The sequence below is a fragment of the Giraffa tippelskirchi genome, chromosome 2, assembly GCF_054371585.1.
Source record: "Giraffa tippelskirchi isolate mGirTip1 chromosome 2, T2T-mGirTip1v1.2.pri, whole genome shotgun sequence".
NCBI lineage: Eukaryota > Metazoa > Chordata > Mammalia > Artiodactyla > Giraffidae > Giraffa > Giraffa tippelskirchi.
In genome coordinates this window covers 126190598-126209112 of record NC_137276.1, presented here as the reverse complement: position 1 = coordinate 126209112, position 18515 = coordinate 126190598, and the positions used below count along the sequence as shown (strand labels likewise).

General features: G+C 41.1%; 1 protein-coding gene across 27 annotated transcripts in view; it reads right to left on the bottom strand.

Moving 5' to 3' along the window:
- KCNAB1 (potassium voltage-gated channel subfamily A regulatory beta subunit 1) overlaps positions 1-18515 on the bottom strand; it is a 532662-nt gene that overhangs the window by 260534 nt on the left and 253613 nt on the right. For 4 of the 27 annotated variants that reach the window (XR_014076910.1, XM_081570614.1, XM_081570613.1 and 1 more), the window contains one exon: positions 2641-2738. The exons of the other annotated variants lie outside the window; for them this stretch is intronic. Coding sequence is in view for 3 of the 4 variants with exons in the window: in XM_081570614.1 (XP_081426740.1) it covers positions 2641-2660 (20 nt within the window). In the remaining variant the exon portion in view is untranslated. The remainder of the gene's footprint in view (positions 1-2640; positions 2739-18515) is intronic. 27 annotated transcript variants of the gene reach the window in all.

Sequence of the window (18515 nt, the reverse complement as noted above, 5' to 3'; positions counted from 1 at the left end):
GTTACATGACTGAGCATGCGTGCATGAGGGTAGAGGGAGATGGGTTGGTAGCAAGAAACTGGTAGAACTAAAAAAAAATAAAGAGTTGGACATAACAACTGCACAACAACAAACAAAGTGGCTTGAAGTTCTACTGTAATGATGTAAATTAATACAAATCTGTGTACACTGATTACAGGAACAACTTAATTAAGGTGATTCCCATTCCTTCTCCCACCCCTCTTCCAAATACCAATGGGATAGAAGTGTTTCAGTTTTATGCTGCTTTCAAAGGCACATGCAACCCACTCCAGTCACTGGTCCTTAATATCAACCATCTTATCTAAAGACTCTTTCTGGCAACCAGTCGTTTATATACACACAGCAATGTGGATGGAAAAAAGAACTCATTTCCTGTGTGAGTTTCAAATGATGAAAAATTGAGAAGAATTTAGGAGTCAAACAATGGAGGGTAAATCCATCAGAGGGTTGTCCTGATTAGGACATTAAGCAGAGATCAAAGAGAAAGTGGGACTGGTTGGTGCGGATCCACCCTGTTGGAAAAATCACTTAAAATGTGGGCCACCTCTTGGCACATCCATAGCATCATCTTTTAGAAAAAAAGGAAGGCTTCTATTTCATAATCCAAGTAGCTTCCTTTCTAGCATGACATGTCCTCAGACATGTCAACTTAAAAGACCTGAGGCCTGGCATGAGCTAAAAAAGCAGGCTCAGTAAGTGAGAGATGGGAACTCAGAGGCCCTTTGAGCACTCTGGTAATTCCTCTGTTCCTTGATGTTGTGTTTCTAGTAGAAATTCTCTTGAAAACCTGCTAAATATTGAAGTGCTCTTCAGACATGAATGAAGATATAAGAATGAGAGCTTGTGTGAAGCTTTTAAGATAATTCTGAGGCCCTAAGTTTTTCAGCATCTGTTTACTCTGTACATATTTCAAGTTCAATCACATCAAATGTCCATTTAACATACTCGAATTCAACAAAAGGCACTGGATCAGAAGACGGAAAGGAGGAAAAACAATTCAAGCCATTCTGCCAGTGATTTCCTTCCTCTAAGGACTGTTCAGGAATGGGTAGAAGGTGGGAGGGTCTGTGTTTCCTCAACTGAACCCCATTTCTCCTGGCTGACACAGAGTGACCACCTCATTGGGCTTAAGCCCCGTTTCCTTAACTGAAACTCATTTCTCCTGGCTGACACAGAGTGATCACCTCACGGGCTTAAGCCATCCTGAAGTTCATAGCCCTAAACACAAGCTGACTACTTCACCTGGTATTCAACAGCACTGGAGAAAAAAGGAGGCTGAGAACTGGTATGTTGGCTTCCAATATGAAGGGTTCCCAAAGGATTTTCAAGGGTAGCTTTAACTATACCTTGTTTTCTTCTTACTCTTTGACTTTGGAACAAACCTGGCATGTAAAATGCACCTCCACTATTTTTAATCCTAGGATATGTCAGAGGACCTTGAGTTTCTGGAACCAGACTTTTTGGTTCCTTTCAAATGCAGATATTACTACCTGAGATTTGAAATGAACTTCAAAAAATATCCAGCTTATAAATAGAGTGAAGCTCAAAAGTTTGTTTGCAAGCTGGCTGTTTGGAACTCAGAATGCATTCTGCTATAAAAACAATGTTATAAATGGTGCAAAAGGTATGTGGGTTCCAAGAATAGACTGCATACATCTTTGTACTGAGATTCATGTATTTGCCAAAGAAAAATAGAAGAAAAAGGAGTATAGAGAAGGAAATATAATCCAGTGGCTAAAAGTGCTCGAACCAGGCTGTATGAGTTCAAAGGCAATTGCCCACTAACATTTGGTCTTAACCAACTGCCTCAGTTTGCTAACCTATAAAATGGGACTAATAGAATATTTCTCTCAGAGGCATGAGTGAGGATACGGTCAGCCAAATAATGCACATCACACATTAAAAAGCTCTGTGTTTGCTCCTACAATCAGTTCTCTGGGTGTGAACTGCTTGCACACTGCAACATTTCTACTACCAGTGGTTCTTTAAAACCAGCCATTCTTGAGAAGGGGAAACTCAGGAACCTTAACCAAACCAATATTTGATTGAATTTGAAAGGTAGAAAGGAGAGGATGTGCTAAGGGAAGGGATCTAGGAGAAGTTCCCCTCACCATGCTCCTACACCTGCTTCTTTCCTTCACCGATCACTGTGCTGCCCCTGTTCTGCTCCCCTCCAATCTGGGGTGTCTGAAACCAGGGGGCAGATAAGGATGTGAGGTGATGAAGGGGAGGAGAATTCCTCCAGGCTTCCCAAAGTCCCCTGGACAATCCTCCTTGGAGGTATCTTAACAGAACAACCCCAGAGAAGTGAGGACAAGGGAGAGCTTTTCCAGCTGCTTCCTGGGGCTTCCCCTGGGCCCTGCCTCCTTGTGTCCTCACTCCTCTTCACCACATTGTCCCACTGGCTGGCCTCCCACTTCTAGATCTTCTCATGGTTTCGCAAAGGTCCTCCATGGAAAATGGCAGAAAATTGTGGATTATACACAAGAGAAAACACCCAGAATCTTGTGTGGACCCTCATCACTTTCTCAATCTCAGCAAACATATCCTCAAATAAAAACATATTCGGGGAAAGAAAATTATATTTCCTGACCCTTTACAGTGCATTTAAGTACATACCAATTGCTTGCACTGTTCATCCATTTATTCCTTTAACTCAGTAAATCTGTCGTGTTTAGCTTCTGAGAATACCTTCTGCAACTTCAATAGTGTGTTATCTGTAAAATGATATTTAAACTTTTTAAAAAGTTCAGCTTAAGTATAATTTCATTCTAACTTTGTATGTGAACTCAAACCCATAATAAAACTGTTGCTATAAAGTTTTTAACATTAAAAAGTTTATCTCCACACCATATGGAAACATATATACTACCATATATAAAGTGGATAGCCATTGGGAATTTGCTGGATGACTTAGGAAACTCAGGACTTCCCTGGTGGCTCAGATGGTTAACCGTCTGCCTACAATGTGGGAGACCTGGGTTCGATCTCTGGGTCAGGAAGATCCCCTGGAGAAGGAAATGGCAACCCACTCCAGTACTCTTGCCTGGAAAATCTCATGGACAGAGGAGCCTGGTAGGCTCCAGTCCATGGTGTCACAAAGAGTCAGACATGACTGAGTGACTTCACTTCACTTCACTTTAGGAAACTCAAACTGGTGCTCTGTGACAACCTAGAGGGATGGGATGGGGAAGGAGGTGGAAGGGAGGCTCAAGGGGGAGGGGACACATGTACATACTTATGGCTGATTCATGTTGATGTATGGCAGAAACCAACCCAATATTGTAAAGCAATTATACTTCAATTAAAAATAAATAAAATTTTTAAAAAGTTTTTAACATTTACTTGTTTTTGTTTAAGGAAAATTTCCTACCCTCAAAGAGCTAAGAGTTTATATCAGGCAGAATGTCAACTTTGATTAGGGGCAGCCTTATGTATCTTCAGCTGGGACATAGCAACTCAGCCTATGGTTTCCAGAGTATGGCTTCCTGGTCCTATCTGGGTACAGCCCTGCTGATGGCCTGGGGGTTACTCAGAGTCTGAAGAAAAGGCAGATGGTGTCTCTGATACAATCTTTCATTTTCTGAAGTGAACATAGCTCAACTCTTGCCCAGAATGAGTATACTGGTCATGTGTATGTTTAAAGATGCTCGTGGAGTTGTGGGGGGAGGCTCTATAATGAGCATTAAAACTGGACTTCATCAAAGCAGACTGCATACTTATTTATTTGTTTATTTGGAAATCCAGAGTATTAACAATTAAGCCAGATTTCTAAGCTTTTTTTTCCCTTCCATCTGCCCAAAGTACTGGAGCCACCAATATGGTCCCCAAGGAGATCAAACCAGTCAATCCTAAAGGAAATCAACCCTGAATGTTAGAAAGATTAGATGATGCTGAATTATTAGAAGGAGCAGAAGGATTGATGATGAAGCTGAAGCTCCAAATACCAGGATATTTGGAATTACTTGCAGAAGAATAAAAGAGCATAAGAGAGAATATACAATAGGAAATGTTGACAACAAGTTGAAGATTTTCCTTTGACTACAAAATAAATTTAGGTGTGTCAGTGCTTTTCAAGGGGTGCCTTTTCCCCATGGTTCTTGAGCTGTGTTAAGCAATGTCTTTTAACAGTGGCTCTGCCCACTGCATTTCTAACATGTGGTAAAATTGTTCCTTTTTGCCCTTTTTAATTTAGGTGTGGGCATGTGACTTGCAAGGTCAATGTCATGTGAGCAGAGATGCCAGGAATCACTTCTGGGCAGAAGCTTTAAAAGCCAGTGAGCCAGTGTGCCATTCACCATTCTCTCTTTATGAGTCTGACAGAGCAATGGGCAATGTCCCAGAGGTGGCTGCTTGTTGATGTGGGTCACAGAGAAGGGACAATGCAGAGCGTCCCCAGCTGTGGGGTGAGGGAGCGAGAAATAAATCTTGTGCTTGAAGCCACTGAGATTTGGGGGCTGGGTGCTCCAGCAGCAAAACCTGGACTTTAGGTTCTCATAGATAAAGAGTAGGAGAGGAGAGTCTTTTTCACTGCTGGGCTGGCTGTACAGGAATCCCTGGAGTGGCCCCTCCTGTGTCTTTCTATATAACTTCATTGACTTCCTTGCAATTATCTTTTAATTTCAAAGCTCTCATCTATAAAATTTAACATCTTATAAAGGCACGTAACTTTATTTTTTGATCTTTCATTGGTACTGTTGCTTTGAAGCAGTATTGAGGTATGATACAAATCCTAAAAGATGATGCTGTGAAATTGTTGCACTTAATATGCCAGCAAATTTGGAAAACTCAGCAGTGGCCACAGGGCTGGAAAAGGTCAGTTTTCATTCCAATACCAAAGAAAGGCAATGCCGAAGAATGTGCTAACTACCTCACAATTGTACTCATCCCACATGCTAGCAAAGTAATGCTCAAAATTCTCCAAGCCAGGCTTCAACAGTATGTGAACCGAGAACTTCCAGATGTTCAAGCTGGATTTAGAAAAGGCAGAGGAACCAGAGATCAAATTGCTAACACCCGTTGGATAACAGAAAAAGCAAGAGAATTCCAGAAAAACATCTACTTCTGCTTCATTGACTATACTAAAGCCTTTGACTGTGTGTATCACAACAAACTGTGGAAAATTCTTAAAGAGATGGGAATACCAGACCACCTCAACTGCCTCCTGAGAAACTGTATGCAGGTCAAGAAGCTACAGTTAGAACCGCACATGGAACAATGTACTGGTTCCAAATTGAGAAAGGAGTACATCAAGGCTGTGTATTGTCATCTTGCTTATTTAACTTATATACAGAGTACATCATGCAAAATGCCCCACTGGATGAAGCACAAGCCAGAATCAAGATTGCAGGGAGAAATATGAATAACCTCAGATATGCCTACAACACCACCTTTATGGCAGAAAGTGAAGAGGAACTAAAGAGCCTCTTGATGAAGGTGACAGAAGAGAGTGAAAAAGCTGGCTTAAAACTCAACATTCAAAAAATGAAGATCATGGCATTCGGTCCCATCACTTCATGGCAAATAGATAGGGAAACAATGGAAACAGTGACAGACTTTATTTTTGTGGGGCTCCAAAATCACTGCAGATGGTGACTGCAGCCATGAAATTAAAAGACGCTTGCTCCTTGGAAGAAAAGCTACAACAAACCTAGACAGCGTATCAAAAAGTAGAGACGTTACTGTGTCAACAATGATCTGTCTAGTCAAAGCTATAGTTTTTCCAGTAGTCATGTATGAATGTGAGAGTTAGACCATAAAGAAGGTGCCAAAGAATTGATGCTTTTGAACTCTGGTGTTGGAGAAGACTCTTGAGAGTCCCTTGGACAGCAAGGAGATCCAACCAGTCCATCCTAAAGGAAATCAGTCCTGAATATTCATTGGAAGGACTGATAACTGAATCTGAAGCTCCAATACTTAGGCCGCCTGATGCAAAGAGCCGACTCCTAAGAAAAGACCCTGATGCTGGGAAAGATTGAAGGCAGGAGGAGAAGGGGATAATAGAGGATGAGATGGTTGGATAATATCACCAACTCAGTTTGACCAAGCTCTGGGAGATGGTGAATGACAGGAAAGCCTGGCATGCTGCAGTCCATGGGGTCACAAAGAATCGGACATGACTGAGCAACTGAACAACAAATTGAGGTGTGAGGGAGGAAGAAAGCTCTAGATGGGGAATGAGAAGGTGAAGGCTGTTTTGCTGGTTTACTGGCTCTACCATTAACCATCTGTGTGACCCCTGAACAAAGAAGTAATGTTTTGAGGCTTCAGTTTCCTTGTCTATGGCATAAGGATATTGAATTAGACCCCATTAGTAGCATCCTGAGTACATAGCCCTGAGACAGGGCTCCACATAGGCACGGCTTTTCTCCATCTTAATCAGACAAGCAAAGCATTAAAAATCTATTTGTTAATATTATAATTCAAAATAATTCACATAAAATCCAGCTTGCTGATTGTTTGCTTGCTTTTCTATGTGCATCATATTCAATAAATATTTACCGAGTGCTTGCTGAATGCCGTACACTCTTCTAAGCACTGGATATACAGTTACACACAGTACAAGCAAAAAATCCATGCCCTCCTAGCGTTGACATTCTAGAGGATTTCCAATTTTTATCTTGAAAATTTGGAAGATCTTGGAACATGGGGCCCATATTTCAACATAGTAAGAATTCTTGAGAAGCTGGGTAATAACTGTACCTTTAGACTAGGCATTGAGTCCCACCTCTGTGGGTATGGGAATGCCCAGCCAGGCCCTCCCTTTAACTTCTGGCCCCTGTAGGCTTTTGAGTTTGTGATGTTTGGACTAAGGGACATCTAAGGGTCCTTTATTCCTAACAGCCATGATTCTAAAAGCACAAGCAACATAAAATGAAAACTTTAAGTATATTCAACATCTACATCTTATGGAACATCTTATTATGAAATATCTACATCTTAATACTGTTACTAATTTTAACACTGAGATGTGGATATATGTTTTAAAAAAAAAAAGATATGGCCTCTGTCCTCTCTCCCTCCTAGCCCCACTATCTTTCACTTGACTGTCCAATTCTGCAAAGACAGAAATATACCCAGCACATGCCAAGTCTCCTTGGCTTCGGTCTTGTTCCTTTTCTCTCTCTGCTGCTGCCCTCCTGGAAAGCTTTTCATTCTGGAAATGCAAGTTAGCTTTGTAAATAACCAGGGGTGCACATAGCTTAGGTATCTTAAATATTTAACTACCTGTCTAAAATTTTAGTTTAGTAGTTAGATGGAAATTAGCATATGTCTTTAGCAAGATTCTAGAACATCCTCTGTTTGCTCTACAATGTTATTTACTAACTGCATCACTGTTCTCCTTCATAGCAAATGCAAGAACACATGTGGATGCTGAGGAATGGTTTGTGTTTCAGCCTCACTGGGAACAGGCTTTGTAAAAAAAATATGTAGGCTGGAAGATATTAGAAAATTATTTGCAAGGTTATTATAAGTCATCTATCCTATAGCTTTTCTTTTTATTTCTTTCTTGTTCTTTGCTCTTTCTTTTTTCTCTCTTCCTGAGGGGTTGTAGATGAGTCAGTTTTTTGAGTCATTTTCTTATTAAGTAGCAGGGTTAATGGTATCAAGATTAGGGAAGAAGTAAGTCAGAACACCAAAGCTATTACCACATATATTAATGGATATATATACACACATATATACACCCACAGCACACACACACACACACACACACACACATTCCATTACTCAAGTGAAAGACAATTAAAAGATCATTTTTCTCTGCAAAAAATTTCATCTAACAGGTAAGACATGGTAAGCCAAGTTTCTACCAGAGCAAAATTTTATAGCCAAGTTACAAAAGCTTGAAAATAGCAAGACACAATGGAAACCTTGACACACTCTTAATTATACTGTCATCAGACACAATGTTAAAATGTACATATAAATATTCCCTTTTAATCCTATGAATTAGTCCTGTAGATGTGTCTAGAATTATATTTCTAATGTCTGACATACCTATCCCACCTCTAAGAAAAATAATTATTCTAAGTTCCAGATTAAAGTGAGTTCCTTTCAGTTAAGTTTCTATAAATATCTCCCTGAAGCTGAAAGACAGTACCAAATATTAATGGTAATAAAAAAATAATAATTTCAACAACTAACATTTACTGAGAACTTGTTATGTTCTAGGCCCTGTGCTAAACGTGGTAGCCTTATGTTATACAATCATCACAACTACCCTAAGACATGGTTCTTTCACAGTTTATTCTCCATTTGCCCCTTTGGGTCCATTTTCCACCTTTTATTATCCCATTCTGCGCCCTGGGTGCCAATCTTTACAGATGTCATCATCAAGTGCCCATGCCTTCTGGCTTCTGTCAGGTTCCCAGAGTAGGATGAAAGTGAAGTCTGGGCATCTATTCTTCCATCTCTGTCTCTTGGGGCCCTGAGCTAGCTTTCTCTCTGTCACCCCATCTCCTGGTCAGAGGCCCTTTCCTAAAGCCACCATACTCTCTTAAGCTTCCAGTAATTGCTCCCCTCCTTACCCCTTCAGATATGGGAGTTACTTTACTTTACCCACGATGTTTTACCATCCTCTGTTGAGTGCTCTTACTTTTGCCTACACTCTTGTTATTAGTCCCTCATTAAACTCTCTCAGTTACTTTGAGTATGCTGTTAATTTCCTGGACTCTAAACAATACAGGACTACCATTTCCCTTTTTTAGGCTGAAAAAAAAATTGAGGCTTTGACATGTTATGTGATTTGTACAAGACTGCTCAGCTAGTAAATGCTAGAGTCAAGATCTGGACTGAGGTGTCAGCCTGAGCTCTTACCAATACTGTACAAGGTCTGTAACAGGATCCCCATTATGCTGGTTTTCTGCAAAGTGTTAAGAAAAGCATCTACACTTCCAGTCCAGGAAGAGGAGCTGACTTTAGCTTACTACTATTGAGCTGGGCCATGTTGGTTTTCTAAAGCCGCCTTGGTTTTATCATCTATAAAATGGGGGAAATAGATGGTAAATTGGAGAAGGAAATGACAACCCATTCCAGTGCTCTTGCCTGGAGAATCCCAGGGACAGGGGACCCTGGTGGGATGCCTGGGGTCGCACAGAGTCAGACACAACTGAAGCGACTTAGCAGCAGCAGCAGCAGCAGACGGTAAATAGACTTACTCTGGTAATCATTTGCTACAGATACAAATAGCAAATCATTATGTCGTATACCTGAAACCTACATATAGACACTGCAATGGTTCAACCTGAAATTTTTTGACAATCTTTCTGACGTTCAGTAGAAGTTGTATTTCAAATTTTGAATGTTGGTCTTTTCCTGAGCCAGTGATATGTGGTACAAAACTCTCTCTCAGGATGCTAAGTGGCAGCAGTGAGCCACAGCTCCCAGTCAGCCAAGATATCATGGGGTAAAGATACACTTACAACCATTCTGCACCCAGACAACCATTCTGTTTTTCACTTTCAGTGAATTACATGAAATATTCAAGACTTTACCATAAAATGGTCTTTGTGTTAGGTGACTTTTGTCCTACTGTAGATTCATGTGAGTGTTCCGAGCATGTTTAAGGTAGGCAAGGTTGAGCTATGATGTTCAGTAGATTATATGTATTAAAGGCAGTTTTGAGTTACTTATAGTGAGTTTATCAGCATATGTGTTCATTGTAAGTTGAGGAAAATCTGCAATGTTATATGTCCATTTTACCTCAAGAAAAATTAATACATAAATAAATTAAAATGGAGTAAATAGACTTATTCCAATTATTGCTCAGGATTCTTTTAAGAATAAAAGTGAGGTAATAGATGTGAAAAGACATTAAAAGGATGTGAGTGTTAATGTAAATGCTAAGTTATTTTTCCTTGGGTAAAACAATTTGTATGGGCTTCCCTGGTGGTTCAGTGGTATAGAATCTGCCCACCAATGCAAGTGACGTGAGTTTGATCCCTGGGTCAGGGAGATCCCCTGGAGAAAGAAATGGAAACCTACTCCAGTATTCTTGCCTATGAAATCCCATGGACAGAGAGGCCCAGCGGGCTATATTCCACGGGGGTGGACACAACTTAGTGACTAAACAACAATAAGAAAACAATTTGTAACAGTATTAATATGTAGCTCTCTCTATAAATACTTAAATATATGTATGTATGCATGCTCACACATGTGGAATGTGTCATATTCATTCTGTAGGTTAAAACATCACTGTTCTTCCATAACACAAACCCTTTGTCAGGGCATCTACTACTATCTGTCGACAGTTCAAACTTGTGTAAGTCCTTTCTATTAGGATCCCACATTTATATTCAATCATTTTAAAGAGTAAGAAAATTTCACTTACATTGATAATTCTCTGTGTAACAAGATATACCTATAACTTTGGAAATATGATGATATAGACAGGAAGATATATTTCATAAAATGGCTTTACCCCCACATGAACAGTAATGAGGAACTTTTTTCTTAACTTGGGCCCATTTACGCTATAGTTGAGATACAAAATCCATAATAATCATGGTTGAGATAAAAAATAAATAAACATAGGCTTCTGTAAGGAATAGTGAAAAGATGGATTCTACTCCTTTACATATGCTGGGAAGTAGATAGATATTTAACAATATTCTGGGACACTGGCTTGGGATGAATCATTGTTTCAATCTATAAAGCCTCAGGTCCTGAGGAATTCCAGGACACCTCAGTGAACAGGGTGCTCTCTAGTGAGGAAGTGGTGACCAGGCGGGATCCCAGAGAACTCAGCAATTTGCCTGATGTTCATTGTCAAGTAGAGGCAAAGTCAGGGCTCCTGAGTGTATCCTGGTCACCAGCCTACTTTGCTTACAGATCCATTGACAGTGACCTCCTTGCCCATTGTTGGCTGGTCACAGTGTCAGGAGGTAAAAATGAGCACTCTGTACCACAGAGATAAGCCCCACCTTCCTTTGATCTCTTTCTGGCTCATTCTCTGATAATGGGAATATCACTTAATTGTTTGATGACTCAACTTTCTTAACAACAAATTATGTACCAGCTTTCAGCCTCTTGTTCATAAGATTACTAAAGAATATTTTAGAGGCTTAAGAAAATGTTGCCTCAGAAAGACGAAGGACAATTAATTCTTTGTTTCTTGAGCTGGAGTTATCTATGCACTTGTCACAGGCTCCTATTCCATGACGAGCTTTTAATTAGACAACCTATCCCGGAAGCTCCTGCTCACGCAGCTTTGTAGCTGGGCAGACATATTGAAGCAATAAAGCAAAATAGTTACGAGGCTGACCTCTGGAGTCAGGCAGGTGGAATGACCCTGGACTGATTTCCTCTCTAGGCTTCAGTTTACTCACCTATCAAATGAAGATAAAAGCACCAGCCTCACAGAGTTTTAAATGGAAGAAAGGTAAGAACTTAGCAATGTGTCTACACATAAGAATGCAATGAATGGTAACTCCCACCTGTACATTTTGGACATAGCACTTAATGCGTTATATAAATTTACTTAATTTTTGCCTTTTCACACCCACTCTGTCCCTCCAGTGCTTTGAATTGTGCCTAGTATACAGCAGGTATTCAATAAATATTGGATGAGTGAATCAAGGAAAAGTATAAGATAGGGTTTCTGCTCTTCATGAATTTACTATCAAGTTGACAGATAAGACATTTACCATACTTGGCAGAAAATTAAGTGGTATGTGAGTTATATACACAGAGGCAAAAGAGAGAACTCCCTTCTGACCAGATGGGAAAGAAAGGAAAAGTGGAGAAGAGGGCTTGGAGCTTCAATTATTCCTCTCTCCCAGTGCTCAAAAAGAATGTCACTCCACACTCTTGTCACCCAAACACTGACAGTGTTTCCCCTCCATTTTCCTGGGTTTAGCTTGATAGGTAGCTATATTTGTTTCCTATTGCTGCTATAACAAATTATACCACAAACCTAGTGTTTACCAACACACATTATTCCCCTGCAGTTCTGGAGGTCAGTCCCAAGTCAGTTTTACTGAGTCAAAGTTTGGATGCAGACAGGGCTGATTCTTTCAGAGACCCTAGGAGAGAATATATTTCCTTGCCTTTTCCAGCTTCGATAGCTTTTTCATTCCTTGGCTCTTGGCCCTGTCCTTTATCTCCAAAGCCAGTGGCATAACATCCTCAAATCTCTCATTGCTTCTGTCATCACACCGCTTTCTGCCTGACTCTTCTGTAGTCAAATTCCCCTCTGCTGCCCTCTTGTAAGGATACTTGTGATTACATTTAAGACTCATTTGGATAATCCAGGATAATCTTCCCATCTCAAGATCTTCAACTTAATCACATTTGCAAGTTCTTTTTGCCACAGAAGGTAATATTCACAGGTTCCAGGGATTAGGACTTTAATATCTTTGAAGGCCATTATCCAGCCTTCCACCACAGCCAATAAAATAAGGAGGAAGGAAGTTCCTATCAAACAATGTGGGTGTGTCCCAGTCCATCTTAATAATGAATCCAGCAAATGCCAGTGAGTCAATAAGACGCATACCCAAGTCACACTGTGTCTCCTGTTAATTAGAATTCATTTAAATTTTTCCACTGAATTTCATTTGAATGTATGGATTTAAGCTAATATTGTTTGCTACTGGTGCCATGGAAGGGTAAGATAGACAATATTTCCTAAGAAATAGAAACATGAAGCAAAAAAGATCCAATTAGAGATACTGGGTGAGAGGTTAAGGAGGCTCAGGAGTAGAATGCTCAAAAAGTGAGAGGAAGCTTCAGGGCTCATTCTGGATGGACCCAAGCTTGTGGTCATTTCTGACAAAAAAAGGCAGCTGCTGACACTCCTCCTTCCTTGAGAGGAATTTCCACCGACATGGGAAGAGGGCCAAATGAGCAGTCAACTGGCACCCACTGAGCTTGCAATAATAATTCCATTACTTCACAGAGTATGGGCCATTCAAATACACATAGAACTATGCTCATTATACCCTGGAGGAGGAAATTGCAACCCACTCCAGTGTTCTTGCCTGGAAAATTCCATGGACAGAGGAGTCCAGCAGACTACAGTTCATAAGGTGGCAAAGAGTCAAACACTACTGAGCGACTAAGCATGCACGCTCATTATAGTGAGATATTTGACATTTCCACAACTGGTTTTTGCGCTCATATGTTGGGAAATTTTGATTGGTTTTAGCATATTAAAAGTCTCCCTCTTTGTAGTACTGTCAATACTTTATTAAACATTGTATAAAACCTCTGGAACTGGTCTTCTTCAGGGTGAAGATGTAGCCCCATTTTCTTTTTAAGTTCAATAGCCATAGCTCCTACCAGAGGTGACAGTCTATATAAATGTGGCCACAATACCTGCCACCTACTTGACTCAGAAAAGTTATTTACACTGCCAGCTGTTGTATAAAACCACCTTAACACCGTTCCCCTGGAGAAGGAAATGGCAACCCACTCCAGTATTCTTGCCTGAAAAATTCCATGGACGGAGGAGCCTGTTGGATTACAGTCCATAGGGTCACAAAGAGTCAGATACAACTGAGCGACTGAGCACACACGCGCACACACACCCCTTAATCCTGCTTATCACATTGTGCATGTCACTAGGCTCTGCCCGTACTCATAGCATCATATTTCCATGGAGACTAATACATAGAGCAGTGTAAAATTATAGATAACAGGAGAAAAGTAAGTAGCATAAATCAAATGCATGCTGCATATCTGGGGTGCTCCAAAGCTGATCACTGCACTTGTGAGGACAGGGAGTCTTGATTTCCGTATGGATACCTATCAACAGTCTACAGAGCTCCAAGCCCCCACCTCTCTAACCAGTTAGCTCTTTACCTCCTAAAAGCAGGGACTCATACACAACTGCAATATTTGTAGTGAACAAATGGGGCTAGATTAAGGTTCAGTGTAACAAGGCGGAGTCACACTCCTGAGTCCCTCTGCCCCACACATAGTGGGTGGAATAGCTTCCTAAGAGCACCTTTCCCTCTTCTCTCTTTCACAGATGAATCATCTTCCTTAGGCACTCTTCCCATTACATCACTCAGTGATAAAGGACATGCAATGACTACCTGCCAGCTTTCTGGTTGAGCCCCAATTCCTCATCTGGGAACTTGAGGTACCTCTGGTCCAGGTGTATAGCCTTGTCCTGAAGTTGGACTCCATCCAGGCTGGGCTCCTCACTTATCCCACATAGTTCACCTGTTCTCCCAGCTTCACTCATCAACTACTCACCCTTCAATAGAGGACTCAAGCCTCACCATCTTCTTGAAGCCTTCTTGCTACCTCTCTGGTCAAAATGACCTCTCCCTTCCCTGCCCTCCCACCACAGACTCTTACTTCATTGGATTATAAATAATTTCCCCAGTCACTGCTTCCAACTCTACTCCTTGACCTGCCCTACCTCCTTCACTGGGTGATATTTTTCATGAGGCTGTGCTGGCTCAATTTCATATCTTTCTAGGCAATTTTCTTAAAACACTTCCTAGACTCAGACCTGCTCCTTTTAAAATGCCTACTTCATATTTAATTCATATCTCTCTTCCCTTCTCATCCCTGACCCTACCCTAGTCAAAATACTGTGGGCACACGAGAGGGGAGGATGACGGGGGCCTTCTGCCCCTTGGATACATCTCCCCTCTCCTTCCTGCATATTTCTCCTAGTGCTAGTCCAGGAGAACAAGGGAAAAGAGACAGAGAGACGTCTCCCTGCTTTTCTGTTTGTGCAGAGGTCCTATCCTCTCCACATCCAAGGCCTAATTGTGCCCCACACCCCATTATACCCCTTCATGCCCTTGCCCCAGGTTGCACCAGCCAGCTCTCCCCTGATTTTTCCTCCACACCTTGGCAGTTGCCAGTGGCTTGATAACTATCAGAATAGCATCCCTCACTGTCCCTGATTTTGAGGATGGTGGATGGCTTGGCAGGTTGGTAAGTGATTCTCTTGGAGTCTCCCTCTTGGCTTTGGGATAGAAGGCAAAATACCCCCTTCCCTTGCAGGCGGTTAGTGGAAGGAAAAAGACCACTTCACGAAGAGATCTCTCATTCTCTCCCTAGTCAGCCTCTCTATATTAGTTTGGCTGAGTGAGTGGTAGAGATGGTCCCAGGGCTGGTTTTGCTGGAACCCCACTCCTCAGCAAGTGTAACAGGACATGGTAGACCACTAGATTCAGCAGCTTTCTGTACAGGACTAATCTCAAACCCTGAGCAATGGGAAATTGCACTTGGCACCTAGCTTTCTCTCTAGTTTCTAGAATTGTGAAGTCCCAGTCTACTGCCCATTCATCATCTGGCATGTGACACTTGATAGATCAGGTTGGTCGAAAGATGGTAAGAAGACTGGGGGCATCCAGCCTTCTCAAGGCTCCTCCTTTAGTGAGGTCAACTAACTCCTCTTTCTTTGATGCTGACCACAAAAACTGGGTGAGCTGGAATCTGTGGTTAATAACATTCAACTCGATTTACTATTATAATTATACTGAATAATCCATTTTATATTACTGCTAGTCTCAATTCATTTAAGCAGGTGAGCCTTGTCTTCCCAATAAGGTGAAAGCTCAATCATGTTTGACTATTTGTAACCCCATGGACTGTAGTCCACGGAATTCTCCAGGCCAGAATACTGGAGTGGGTAACCATTCCCTTCTCCAGGGGATCTTCCGAACCCACGTATCAAACAGACGTCTCCCCCATTGCAGGCAGATTCTTTACCAGCTGAGTCACCTGAGATGATCCTTAAAGAACAAACAGTGTTCTGTATTTCTTTTGCTTTATGCACAGATGCTACCAGATGGGAACTGGATATAAAGATGTATTGACTTGAACAAGAAACAACAGGAGCTATGTCCCCAGCAGGCTGTGCTGTGGCAATCTGTGATGGCTATTGACTGCCATGTAGAGTCAGAGAGAACTGCTGTCTCATGCTGACCTCTCAGGCTTTGTATACGTGATACTGAAGGTTAATTCTGGTCATCCCAAACTCAAACTATCCAGAATTAGAATCCAGATTTCTGGCATCAGGGAAATAAAATATACATATGATTGAATGCTTTCCTTCTATTTTTTTATAAAAATAATTTATTGTTTGCAACTCTATGGAGTACCAGAGAGAAACAGGCAAGATCAGAAAAAAAAATGCTCACTAGTATTCTTAAAGAAATACTGGTTTTCCAGTTTCAAAATTTGAGGAAAGGGGGTGGTTTTCTTTCCTTTTTGGAAGGGGAAAAATAAGGAATGGATCCCTAAGTAAAAGGGAAAAATAACTTCAGTGCAAATCTGAAAGCTACTATTAATGAATCCTCAAGATATATGTATGCTCCAATTGTTTATGTTGATACCCTGTATTTCTTAAATTCAAACATTACATTGATTGAAAATGTATGGACCACTTGATAATAGCTATTCAGAACAAAGAAATATAACCATAAACAGCCTTGTTGTTGGTTCCAAGACGCTTCTTAACACTGACAAGATGGAGTTAAAATGTTGAAAGGTTAAAATCAGTGCTGTTCTATGCTCTTTATCTAATCCTCTTAACAACAAACTGTGGAAAATTCTTAAAGAGTTGTGAATACCAGATCACTTGACCTGCCTCCTGAGAAATCTGTATGCAGGTCAAGAAGCAACAGTTAGAATAGGACATGGAACAACAGTCTGGTTCCGAATCGGGAAAGGAGTATGTCAAGGCTGTATATTGTCATCCTGCTTATTTAACTTGTATGCAGAGTACATCACGAGAAATGGCAGACTGAATGAAGCACAAGCTGGAATCAAGATTGCCGGGAGAAATAACAGTAACCTCAGATATGTAGATGACACCGCCTTTATGGCAGAAAGCAAAGAAGAACTAAAGAGCCTTTTGATGAAAGTGAAAGAGGAGAGTGAAAAACTTGGCTTAAAACTCAACATTCATAAAACTAAGATCATGGCATCTGGTCCCATCACTTCATGGCAAATAGATGGAGAAACAGTGACAGACTTTATTTTGGGGGGCTCCAAAATCACGGTAGATGGTGACTGCAGCCATGAAATTAAAAGACGCTTGCTCCTTGGAAGAAAAGTTATGACCAACCTAGGCAGCATATTAAAAAGCAGAGACATTACTTTGCCGACACATGTCCATCTAGTCAAAGCTATGGTTTTTCCAGTAGTCATGTATGGATGTGAGAGTTGGACTATAAAGAAAGTTGAGCACTGAAGAATTGATGCTTTTGAACTGTGGTGTTGGAGAAGACTCTTGAGAGTCCCTTGGACAGCAAGGAGTTCCAACCAGTCTATCCTAAAGGAAATCAGTCCTGAATATTCATTGGAAGGACTGATGCTAAAGCTGAAACCCGAATACTTTGGCCACCTGATGCAAAGAACTGACTCATTTGAAAAGATCCTGATGCTGGGAAAGGTTGAAGGCAGGAGGAGAAGGGGATGACAGTGGATGAGATGGTTGGATGGCATCACCGACGCAATGGACATGAGTTTGAGTAAACTCCTGCAGTTGGTGATGGACAGGGAAGCCTGGCGTGCTGCAGTCCATGGGGTTGCAGAGAGTTAGACACGACTGAGCGACTGAACTGAACTGAACTTAACAACCTATAAAAGAGGTACTGTCATCCTCCAGACTGATAAAAAGCTAATCCAGCATCAAAGACAGTGTAAGTGGCACAGCTGAGTTTAAACTCGAGTCTAAGTATTACAGTGAACAGACCTACTTGTAAGAGGATGTCCCCATTTATCACCACAGGCTTGTCTACCCGAGATCTGACTACTTCCATCCCTTTCTCCCCAGTTCAGGCCAACTTCATCTTCCTGAAGATGACTGCAGCATCCTCATTAGTGGTTTTTTTACTTGCACTTGTACCCTACAGTCTATTATCCACGAAGATAAAGCCTATAACAAATTTGTCACACTTCTGCTGACAATCTTGCAATGGCTCCATCTCACCCAGAATTAAAACCAAGGTTCTAACCATGGCACATGAGACCCTCCAGATTTGTCTCCTGGCTGCTCTTCTCTTTCCCTGGCCCATTCCAACCTGACTGAACTCTCAGCTGTTCCCAGATACAGCAAGATCTCAATGTCTTTGCACTTGCTATTTCCTCTGTCTGCATTAGTCTTCCCACAGATACTTAAAAGGCTTGTTTTCTCACCTCTTCCAGTCTATGATCAAAAGTTATCAAAAACATTCCTGTCCACCTTCTTTATTTTTTAATACAACTTTTAAAGGTTACTTTCCATTTACAGTTATTACAAAATATTGGTTATAACCCTTATGTTGACAATACATCCTTGAGCCTACCTTACACCCAATAGTTTGTACCACCCAATTTCCACTTCTATATTATCCCTCCCCAGCCTCCCCACTGGTAACCACTAGCTTGTTCTCTGTATCTGTGAGTCTGCTTGCTTTGTTATATGCACTAGTTTGATGTATTTTTTAAATTCCGTATATGTGATATCATACAGTATTTGTCTTTCTCTAACTTATTTCACTTAGCATAATGCCCTTCAAGGCCATCCACGTTGCTGC